The sequence below is a fragment of the Sinohyriopsis cumingii genome, chromosome 16 (genome assembly GCF_028554795.1).
Source record: "Sinohyriopsis cumingii isolate HCF-2022 chromosome 16, ASM2855479v2, whole genome shotgun sequence".
Lineage (NCBI taxonomy): Eukaryota > Metazoa > Mollusca > Bivalvia > Unionida > Unionidae > Sinohyriopsis > Sinohyriopsis cumingii.
In genome coordinates, this window is record NC_142976.1 from 24,696,388 (window position 1) to 24,708,665 (window position 12,278).

The window sequence follows — 12,278 nt, forward strand, 5'->3', positions numbered from 1 at the left end:
TTAGTAGAAGATAATATTTCATTTGTGTGAAAACAGTTAAAATTTAATTTCTTAATTTTCATCGCATGCAGTACCACTGATACAAGTACAAAATCTGAGAGGCTATCCGATTAATGGAACCGCGGTCATGGTTACTTGGGATCCACTTCCGGACAGTAGAGATGTCGTAAAGGGGAAAGTAGCAGGCTATGAGGTATCGTCACAATATATGCATGTGTAACAAGATAACCGGGTATTATTTCGGATTTATTACAGAACACTTTTGATGGTTGCTACTAATACAATTTTTATTGATGAATGACTTACGATTAATACATGCTTGTATAAGATCCAAATATTGGTCAGACTAACACCTTCCGCACGAACCTAATAATGTAACATAAATGTGAATGACCTTACACAGTACATGGACAAAGGTTAACGATTCACGGTAATTTCACTCGACGAAACTAATGATGTGTTTTACTCAAATAGTAAAAATAATGTACTTTACTCATAAGGTAAAATGTATTCACTCAAATAGTGAAAAGCGAGGCACTTTACTCAAATAGTAAAATGATGAAATGATAGGACAGATGTAATGCAAAATATCTTTACAGTCCCAAAACACTGGGTATAACAAACCCCAAAATTAGCCCACGGCTAAAAGGTTATATGTATGGAGTTACACAAAACACTCCGTCACTGGCGTACTTGGCTACCAGTCACACTGGTCAATCAGCCAGTCAGCATTACAGGTAGTCACCGACCACCTATCTATTCCTGGGTCAGTTGGTCGGCAACGTCCGATCACATGCTACTAAACCAACAACACACTGTTCAATCAGCTGCACGGCCACCGTTCAACCAGCTCCGTCGCCAGCTCCATCGTCATCTCCACGGCCGTTATGGCCAGCACCACAGCCGTCATGATCAACTTCTATGGTAGGCTCTACAGCTGGTACCCCGTCAACCCTGATCACCAGGCTCAGCTCCAAAGGTGCCACGGTCAGCTCTGATCACCATGGATCAGCTCCACAGTTGCCACGGTCAGCTCTGAGTAGTGAAGTGGGCCACTTTAGCGACAGTGGGAATTAGCATTAAAAACCACCCTGGGCCACTTTGGCGACAATGGGAAATTTAACATTACGTAAACCCCTGGGCCACTTTAGCGACAATGGGAAATTAACATGGGAATATATTTTGGGCCTGTTGAGCGACAAGGGAACTTTAACATGGGAGAAAAAAAAAGAAATTCTAGGGACAAGGGGAATTTAACATGGGATTTTGTTTTTGTTTTTTTTTTAAAATAAAAAAATATAAAAAAGGGGTAGGCAATTGAAAGTCTATCTCTTTTAGAGAGATGTGGGTGGCCCTGAAAAGGGCCTTTGGGTTTTCTTCTTCTAATTTCTTCTATTTCTCCACTAGCTTCTTATTTTCTCTCCTACACTTTTTCTCTTCTTTTCTTCCTCCTTTTTCTTCTTTCTCTCTTCTTTCTTCCTCTTCTCATTTTCTTCTTCTTTTTCAATTTTTTCGCTCCATTCTCTCATGCTTATCCGTTCCTCTTCATCCTCCTTCTCCTCCTTTATTTCTTTTAACAGATCACTGATGATGTCCTTCAGTTTTCTTAAATTGTTGATCTCCATCTTCACTCGATGGGGACTATATGAATAGTGATCCTCGTTTAGATTAACCAACATTTGCTCCATCATACCCAAATTGTCCAGGACGTCTTGCAATTTTTTCATTTTATCAAGGTGGTTCGAAGCCATCTTCTTTTTATGCTTTGTAGAATGGTGTGAACGACGAATACTGTGGGTTCTTATACGAAAAGCGCGGACGTGATGGAAAACATCCCCTGAAGTCCAAAAATTATATTACCTAGATCATCACTTAAAACGCGCGGATGTGAAGGAAAACATCCCCTACTTTTCTCATCTCATATTATCTACTATCCACATACGCGAAGCAGCAATAAACAAACCCCCAAATCTACTATCCACACACGCAAAGCATTCAAATGAAACCCAAATCTACTATCCAAACAAACCAACTTAAGCGCTTACAAAATCCAATAATCTACTATCCACACAAACGTACATGAGCGCTTACAAACATGAACACATACACTCACACTAGGAAAAAAGAGTCAGTGTTTATATTCACACTATTCTACATACACACATTGGCAAATCTATTACTATTTCTTTTCTAAAGGTTTGGGTAGCCCTGAAAAGGGCTGTTTTTTTGTATTTAAGAACTCCAGGTCACCTGGTTAATGATGACACCTTTTAGGTCTGGCACCACACACACACCTCCGACTCCAGTCTCCTTTCACTCTTCTTTTGACTGGGAGCGCAGAGGGAGGATGATTGGCTTCAGCACCCCAATCCTCTGTCTCTGGAATATTGTACGACATCCCCTCTCCTATTTTTTTTTCCTCCTCTTCCCTCTGTCTTCTCTCCTCCTCTTCCTTCTTTATTCTTCCCTCTTCTACTATGGCCTCCGCTGCCAGTTCATTTAACAGGCACCTGGCATATTCCAGATGTATCTGGAGTTCAAGAAGTTTGCTTATTCTGGTATTCATTGTCTTGTTAACGAATGAACAGGGTAGCTAGACTGCCAAGCGATTTTCAATTTATAGTTAAAGCGCGGACGTGAAGGAAAACATCCCCTAAAACAAAATTTATCTTACCTAGATCATGACCAAACAACGCGCGGACCTAAAAGAAACACTCACTCACTTTTTTTTATACTACCCATTACTAATTCAAAAATTTTCATTAATCACTTCAATATACTATCCACATACGCAAAGCAATCAAATCAAACCCCAAATCTACTCTCCACGCACGTCAAACAGCAAAAAAAAATTATCATTATCCACACAAACGTACTTGATCTCTTACAATCACAAACACATACACTCACACCACAAAAGAGAAAGTGTTTATATTCACACTACTCTACATACACACGTTGGCAAATCGATTGTTATTTCTTTTCTAGAGTATTGGGTAGCCCTGAAAAGGGCTGTTTTTTGTGTGCGAAGTTGAAGCTAGGGCGATCTTTTAGTTTCTAAGAATGCGACGTCCTCTGACGATAGACTTTCTGACGATAGGTCTGCTTCTTCGGAAAGAGAAGAAGAACTCTGGTGTCGATACGACAGTCGACAAAGCCTCTGTCAGGTTCAGGTTGCTGCTGCTGTTGTTGTTGATGTTGCTGCTCTCTCTGCTGTTTCTGAAGTCTGTACTTCTCTGTCCATTCTTCTTTCTCCCTGTTCATTTCTTTTCTGAAGAGCTCTTCTATCAGGTCTTCAGTGACTTTTAACATTCTCGCATTCTCTGTTTCTTCAGGCTTCGGTATCAGACTGTGTCTGACCCTATGCAACTTCACGTAGGCTTCGTTTAGCTTAGCTAGTTTGGAGCACATCTTCGTAGGAGGATGAGTCGACAATGAATGCTTAGACTGGAAACTTCCCCGGTTTTTAAAGTCAAAGCGCGGACATGAAAGAAAACATCCCTCTACGGTTTTCGAGCCGGAACGTTCAATGAGTGTCATGAGAGGTATAGTAAGAAGTCAAAGAGCATGAATCAAGATTCCTATAGTCAAACAAACCACAAAGGCATTTTTTTCTTCAAAACACAACATTTTTTATTCATAATCACTTAACACTAACAAACAACTCTAAACTTTTAACAATAATCCAACAATATAACATCAAACATTTTTTCAAATAACAAACATTTTTTTCCAACTTACACATTATTTTGGACAAGGCTGACAACGTTGTGAATGAAATTGTGATTTCCACTGCTGGAAGTCATTAGGCCGTTGATGGACACTACGTTTCCTAGCTTGAGACAAAAGATAAGTATAATGGTCACAAAACCATCGATCTACTTTCACATCGTTTCTAGAAGAAGAACGAGGATCAAAATGAGTCACTAAATGTTCTAAGGAATAACCCAGGCTGCGATGATGCAGAAAATACACACAATATTGTCCACACACCAAGGAATCTGTGCCTTGTAATTTCACATTATTGAATCGGGTGGTCTGAGCATTTCTTCTCATAAAGTCAATGATATCGTCTTCCAAAGGAGGCAATCCATACGAATCGAAATATTCCACACATCCTTCTTGAGGAAAGTAGACGGCTACCCAGTGGGTTCCTGGGAGATGACTGTCGTCCGTGTTGAGCACATAAGCTTGATGGTCTTGAGGTTTGCGATGAGGGAGTTCGTCTTTAGCACAGACGACAGGATTCCAAGAAGCTGTGTACGAACTGTGGTTCAAAAGGTAACAAAGTTCCCAGGTATCCATTGATTTGTGTGTTTTTTTTTTCTTCTTCTTCACAGGTAATAATAAGTGATCAATTCGATCCTGACTTTTAGCTTGAAAATGTCTGACAAGATAAAAGGCGTTTAGCTTCGTCTCCCCACTCTGATTCAGAAGAGCTTCGATACGATGGATCTCTTGAGTGGTTAATGGTGGACAAGAATGTTCACGCAAGTCTTTATACCACTGATGCAACACGACTTCGTCCGAGATGAGACTCCAAGCTTCGTCCAGATACTCGTTCAATTTTTCTTCTTGACTCAGCATCAGGCATTTATCGTGTTGAATTTGACTGGTATGATCGTTTTGACATCCATAGCAATCTTTTTTTGATCAATTCCGTCATTTGTTCGACCAAGTGTTTGGCAGAACAGAAGACTAAATGGGTTTCTTGTTCTGGCCATCTTGACTTCATCATGATAACTTCTTCGACTTTGTCTTGAGATTCTTCTTCCCCCGTCTCCTCACATTCCATCTCCAAAGTTTCTCCACTAGGTAAAGAAGGATAACTGTCTTCCATGGCTTCTAATAGTCTAGAATGACTTCTCTCAAACTGTTGATTTCTATGGTATTGTCAAATTCTGCATACAGGAGGACGTTCACTGTGTGATCTGGAGGTGGATTTGCAAACTGAAGTTCCACACGAATCTGACCCGATTTTATAGGGTGGAAATGTCCCTCATCGCTGCCTTGGTCTGGAGTGAAATCAAAACCCCACAAAGCATAGCCTCCTGCATAATCATCGTACGAAATACCGTGACTGGTGTTGGTTCCTAACTGTCCCGTGGCTTCGTACAGGGACAAGTACGATCTCAAATAATTCTTCTTGACACCAAAGTTAGGCTCAAAGGGTCGGGTACACAAGGTCTTGCCGTCGCGACTGACTTCGATCTTGGACACTTGTAATGTTGAAACTCAAAAGGATTTTGATCGTGGGTTCCGTTGAAGGCTGAATTCCTGACGATACCAACAATCAAACGCTTGAGTAACTGTCCTTGGAACAGATGATCTTCGATCATAGATCGCTGTCCAGCGGTAATGGTGAACGTTTTCACTTCTACGCGTCGTATCGGATACTTGACGGTCGTTCTGCTCAACGTGTGACTCACGTCGTTTCCCACTTTAGGTAACACTTCCACACGACGCACGTAAAGTCGGGCTTCTTGAATGATAGTTTTGTATTCATTGGCATGGGCCATCAAATGGAAAGCGGCACTGCTACGATTCAGTCTCAGACGGATATCCACCCCGTTCAGCAAATACTTTTCTTGTAACCACATGTCCAAATGCAAACGATCCATCAGTTCTAAACTTCGCCCTTGCAGAATTTTCTTACGACGGTCGTTAAACCCCACATTGTGAGGATTGTCATCTTCTGTCAGGACTGTGTCGCTAAACGTGGCTACACCTGCCGTGTCAGGTTTCCATACCACGCAAGCATCCAGATGAGTATTCTTGGCTTCTTTTCCGTAAGTCAAGAGATTTCCAGGTAGGCACGATATGGGTAAGTATCCATGCTGCTGATGACCAGTTTGTTATTCAAATACAAGTCCACTTCGCTGAACAAGGAATGCATGAAATTGTTCACAGGAGCTACTCTAGTATCGCCTCCTGGATTAGTGTTGTCCGTTTTGATCACTTTCACTTTCAAGTACAGGTAACTGCTATTCAGATCGATGTAATCTTCGGGCTGACCTTTGATTTCAAACTCGATGGGAGCGGAATCCGTCAAAGAGGAGACAGGATGAAATTCCACCCACTGGGATTCTTGCATCGTCATCATAGTGGGTGGCATGGCAAACAGATCCAGTTCCGACTTGGAACAAGCGCAAGACTCTCGATGCATAATTTTTTTTGCTGTTTCTCAATACTTTAATAATCGAAAACGTCTAGGTCTCGAACGGTTCTTCTTTTCTTTGTCTTTCCAGCTTTAGACGTGTGAAGTCTGGTGAAAGGGTGTTTTCTTCGTCGTCTCTTTCTGCCTTGTCCTTGTTGAATGCCTGACTCAGTAGCGTGCAGGGCATTTATAAGTTTGTCTCGTCGGCCCAAAAGGTCTTTACCCGTTTGCAGCAAGATATTTTTGCCTGCCCTCATGGAAGCTTCTTTGGGGTTTTGTTTGTCGATGATGACATTTTGGAGAAATTCTTTGGCTTGTGTCAATGCCGCGTCTTTCAAGGCGTGCAATCCGCGTGTCACCAACGGTTTCAACACCGGGGCCACCGAACGAACGGCCGATTTCAGCATACCTCCTAAACCGTGTCCTCGCTGTCGAGCAACCCCTCGGTACACTGGATACATGACTTAAGAGTCGTGAGAGAACCGTTTTCGAAAATGGAGTTTCACCGTGACTTTTCCTTTGGTGAATGGAATATTTTGTTCCAGATCTCCTTTTATAGCAATGTTGACCGTGTCCAAATACGACTTGCTGACAGGCAAATAGTGAGGATGTACAAATTCGCGGTGGACGTGATAAGTGTTTCCACCTTCCTCGTCAGCGGCCGTGGCAGAATCCACTTTGAAAGGAATGACACGCAGTAACGGTACGGAGGTGTGTCCCACCACGTTGTACTCCACCACATCGGAGTACACAAAGATCAAATTCAGTCCTTGGTTCAGTTCTACCGGGGAACGTAAAAACTTGGCAAAAGTATCGTTGTCGGAAATAACTGGTAATTCGACTTTTTGTTGTTCTGCTTTCTTCCTCAGCTCTATGTCCCCGCCCAACATGGCAAACAATTCAGAACAAAATAAGAAAGACACGATTTTACCCCCCCCCCCCCAGGAAATTTCATCATGAAGCGACGAGCTACTTTGTGGTACTCCAGGGTGACACTTTTTCTGACACTCTCCAAAGCTTTAAGAAACACGACATTAAATCTGGAGGTAATGGTGCTGACCAAATGTTGACCACTAAAATAATAGCCTGGGGGAACGAACAATTTGTAGGACCACTTTTGAGTTTTGTCATCATAGGTTCTGTGATCATATGTGAAATGGGTATTTAAGTACTTTTGCATTTGCTCGTCATGAACTTCCACCGTAAAAAAATTTTGATTGGGAAGGACATTGAGGACTTGGGTCGCGTGAATGATTTCCACTAAAGCCATTTCCCAGTGGGTTTCGTGATCTAATTGGATGGCCTGAGGTAATTTGGCCGTGTAACAGCACAGCGTGTTCTTGGGAAACACCTCCATAGAACTGTCACTGGGTAAGGTTAAGTAAAATTGGTTAGGGTGACTCATAATTCCAGAGTTCTGTGACTGTCCGAGGGGTTACTGGACGTCAGAGGAGTGTCTCCGTCCAAAATGGGATTGTTGTTGTTGGAGTGGTGATTGGCACTAGCACTGGACACAAGGTTCCCGTTCTTCCCGTTCGAGGAGAATTTCAGGGAGGGATTGGGAAGCAGGTAACCGATGCAACTGCTCAATAAAATGGTCCACAATTGTTTGTCTCCTTCTTGCAAACTCAGATTGACAATGGCTACACCGATGACACAATACACCACAAAGATTTGGCAGAAAAAGACGATTTGCGTTTTAGGCACACGTTCTCCACACCACACCCACAAGGGTTGTTTTTGTAAATGTTGCAGAGAAGAACTGGGTGAAGGAGTGGTAGCAGTAGTAGCTGCGTCTGTGTGAAAGGGCATGATGGTCACTTCTTTTTATAGTCGATGACTTGCGAAGCGTCGATCCAAGAATCAAAACTGGGTGGATATGCTTTCCAACGTACTTTGACTTCTTTGACACGTCGTTTGCCTACTTTACGGGTTCTGCGTTCGAGAATGCTTTCGATGTCACACACGTCGTCTTCCTTTTTGGTGACACGTTGTAACTCGGGCAAATAAAACGTTCCTTTGAGCACTTCTCCGTTCATGTCTTCCAATTTATAGACGGTAGGATGACGGCCATGCACTCGTCCAGTGACACGAAACAATTCGGTCGTCCAGTTAGGTAAGTAACCTTTGTCGAAAGTGCGTTTGGTTTTGCCAATGCGTACCCAATCTCCTACGGCCAACACTCCACTTTTCTTTGGGACAGCCCTCGTCGGGGACGTACCAAACAGGCGCTCAAACACCAACACTTCGTTGTCGGGAGTCACCTCTTGCGGGGCACGTCCGATGCTTCGATGGTAAGATTGGTTGTACGCTTGCACCAGGTGCGGTAAGATGTCGATGTACTTCAGAGTGTGCTGATGCGTAAAATATTTCCACATGCGTTCTTTCAAAGTGCGTTGAAAACGTTCCACGATGCTGGCTTTGGTTTCGGGATTCTCGGTGGTAAAAAAATGAATGTCACGTTTCTTTAATTCTTTTTGGAAAGCTTGGTTCAGAAATTCGGTACCTTTGTCCGTTTGCCTTCGAAGAGGGTGACGACCGCTTTGTTTCAACACTCGTTGCAGGGCTCGCACTAACTCACTGCTCGATTTGGAAGTCAAGGGTACGACCCAGGCAAATTTGGAAAAGACGTCGATGACACAAAACAAATATTTGTAGCCACGATTGTAGCTGGCTAAATGACAGACATCGGCTAAATCGGCTTGCCATTGATGATCTATGCCTTCCACTAGGGTGCGACTTCTGGAAAACTTGCGTCGAATGGGTTTGTGTAAAGTGTAGGTAGCTTGTTCTTGTAACCATCGTTGCACTTGAGGTAAACGGAGACTTTTCAGTCGCGTTTTGGCAGTACGATACAATTTTCGAACTCCTGCGTAACCTGCAGGATGAGAGGGATCGTAGTAAATGGTGGCTAACACTTTTCCATTTTTTGTTTGTTTGTTAATAAGACACCCACTCCTGGAGGATGCAACTCTTTTTCTCTTGGGGTATTTTCTTGGATTGCAATGCTTTGCGTGTGCGACCAGCAATAGGTGTCGAAGAGGAGGATGTCTAAGCGGGGGATATCGGTTCTTGTTTCACTTCTGTCTTCACTTCTGTCTTCACTTTCTTTTTCTCTTGTGATGAAGAAGGGGTGGTCATCATCTTTTTAATCCATCCAATTCTGGAGGTAGGTGGTGTTGTTAACTTGCGTACTTTTTCTGGTGGAGTTTCAAACCCTTCTTCTTCTTCTCCTTTTTCTGTCTTGGTCACTGGTGGTGGTTGTAGAGGTGATGGTGCTGGACGTTTCATCAAGGTCTTAAAATCTTTCAGAGTGGGAAGAGCTGTTTCGTCTGAGGCTTTCTGGTGAAAGAGTTGCAGTAGTTGCAAGAGTCGACCGTACTTTTGCGATTTTTCTGTTTCGGACAAATCTTGGCGATCCATCAAGGACTGCAATTCGTGTTGAAACTGGGACATCTCGCTCAAACAGGGATTGGGAGGTAAATGCGGGGTGCGTTATTCTTGCCAACGATGGTATTCCATCCATCGTTTGTAAGGCACCAAAGCTGGTTTTCGTCCTTCCATGGGTTGTCAGGTGTCGATTCTGAGATCTTGGGACTTCAGAGGTCCCTTTTATCTTGCTCCCACCAGTCCTTCCAACATGGTTCCCAAGACTCCTTTCAGCAATGGGCCGAACAAGAGGGGTAAAATTCCTTCACAGTGGACCAACATCTTCTTCTTTTGACGAATGGGGATTTTCTTTTGAACCATTTGGCGAAGAACGTGTCGATGTTTGCCTAAGCATTGTTTCTGGTGTTTGGGCAAAGGGATCGTGCCTTTCAAGACGTTCAAACAACATTCGCACACGGTATCGATGACCTCTTTGGAGGCTGATTGAATGAGTTTTTTTCGTAGAGGTGGAGAAGCTTTGGACAGGACAGATAACATCTCCCCATGCTTGACTAAACGAGGAGGCAGTCCTTTCCTTTTCTTTCCTTGGATTTTAGAAGAGAGATGTTGTTTGGAGGGTGACATCTTTGAGTCTTCAGCACCAAAAAACACTGATACCCCTACTTGGTCACATACCTTTTTTATACTGGAACGCGTCGCCACTGATTGTCTTTACGTCGTATCAACTTCAGGACAGGCATGACACGTCGTGCAGGGGTACGCAACGGACTAAATCGAGCCAGTTCTTGCTTGGACAAATCCAGTAAACTCTGTAACATGCCCGATCTCTCTTGGACTTTGATTTTGGGAGCAGGTACTTTGTGAGCAGCTGCCACTGCCACTAAATTGTAGGGTCCTGCCACTGGAGAAGTTCTTGGGGTCATCAACGGAGAAGTTCTTGGTGTGATCAACGTCTCCAAGTACTCTTCAGTTCTTGGTGTCATCAACGGGGAAGTGGATGAACCTGAGGCTGCCGGAGACGCGGTCACTGCCGTTGCAGGTCGTGGTTTGCGAGTGTAAGGTTGCATCCGGGCCGAAGTGCCTCTCTTGCGACTAGTTTTTGTGGACTTTTCTTTTTCTGGGGAGTTTTTCTCTGCTTCTTTTTCTGGGGGCTTTTCTTTTTCCGGGGTGGTGACTGGTAAGAGGAGGGTCCCGCCACTGGAGAAGCTCTTGGAGACACGGGTCTCCTTGGGGACTTGGTCTTGACACCGTGGCTCTTTTCTTCTACTTGGAGGTTCGTTTGGCTTCTTTTTTCTTGGGGAGAAGTTTGGGAGCATTAGGATCCCATCTTAAGAGAGAGCGAATGATGCACCCTCCTAGAGTACCGCTCCCTCCAGGTTTCAAAATGATTTGTTTTTTGGTTTGAGTGTCGATGCGAGGATCGGCCAGTTGGGTCAAAGCGACTTTGTTTCGATCAAAAAAGCGTTTGGTTTGATGAGGAATCTGCATGATCCCTTGTAGTAATTGACGTGCTGTCACCGTGAACCATCGTAAGACTTCTTTGAGACTAGCTTCTAAGACACGAGCTCGTATTTGTGGATTTTTTTCTCGACTGATGCCATACAAGGCACGAATCAATTTGACGGGAAGATGCGACTGAAAGGACGTCATGTTCAAACTGTGTGTGAAACAGACGAAAAGTGTCTGAGGATTTTAAAGATTGTTTTGTTGAGTGAAATTAAGTCGAGGACGGAGACGTGTACAGGACAGGCCCTCCATCTTGGCACCAGTGGTGAAACAAGTGGGTACGAAATCGCAAATCATCGGGGGTCGTAGGTTTCAAATCGACGAGTAAATAGGCGTGTGGAGTTTGAGTGGCATCGTCGTACGTCTGAGTCAGCGAAGGTGTTCCGAACTGTTTGGCTAAGACTTGCACTTGTGATTTATCTCGAGGGCTTTTAAACAAGACCACGTAATGCGCATTGAGACTGATGGTGCGATGGGCTTTACTTTGTTGAAACAAATTTTGGGTGATGTAAACGACACTGGCAGTACGGTGATGCCCTTTGCGCGTAAACCACAGTTTAATTTCTCCTTCGTCTTCTCCTAACATGTCGTCGAAAATGACCAAATGGCTTTGACGGGAGTCAGAGACGATGCCGTCGTCTTCTTTAGGAATGCCTTCCACAAACACGATGGAATCGCCTTGACTTTCTCGCAAGAGGCTGTACGCCAATTCCCACTCTTTGCAACACCACACGATGCGTTGAGGTGGACGATCGATCAAATGATGTTTATGTTCGATCAAACGTTTGACGAATTCGGTTTTGCCTGAACCGCTAGGTCCAGCAATGAGCATGTTAAAGGGATGGCGAAGATACAAAGCCTCCCACTGGCACGATCTAATTGCTCGTCAATGACTTTGACAGTAGAGGAAGAGGGAGCAGAGACAGCAGAAGTAGCCATAGTGTTAGGAATGTCACTTGTGACAAAAAAAACAAGCAAGACAAGCGTTTATATACTTTTTTCAGGACACGTTGATTGAATGTTTTAAACATTAATACGAAAGACAAAAATACATAAAAGCCAAAGGCTTAAGTACAACGATAAAAGGCACATCAAAATCATCAACGTGGAATAAAAAGAAGTGTCTGTACAACATGTTTTGGGTAATGTTCTGACCAGTTCTATAGGGGGTAAGGTAACACAAGTGTCCCCCCGAAACGGTCTATCAGGCATGTCCACGACAGTC

At 43.6% G+C, this 12,278-nt stretch overlaps 1 protein-coding gene across 5 annotated transcripts in view; it reads left to right on the forward strand.

Annotated features, from left to right (window-relative positions):
* Window positions 1–12,278, forward strand: part of LOC149780082 (contactin-like) — a 139,970-nt gene that overhangs the window by 108,268 nt on the left and 19,424 nt on the right. For all 5 annotated transcript variants that reach the window (XR_016415000.1, XR_016415001.1, XM_089936842.1 and 2 more), the window contains one exon: window positions 72–193. Coding sequence is in view for 3 of the 5 variants with exons in the window: in XM_089936842.1 (XP_089792968.1) it covers window positions 72–193 (122 nt within the window). In the remaining 2 variants the exon portion in view is untranslated. Of the gene's footprint in view, window positions 1–71; window positions 194–12,278 lie in introns of those variants that run through there.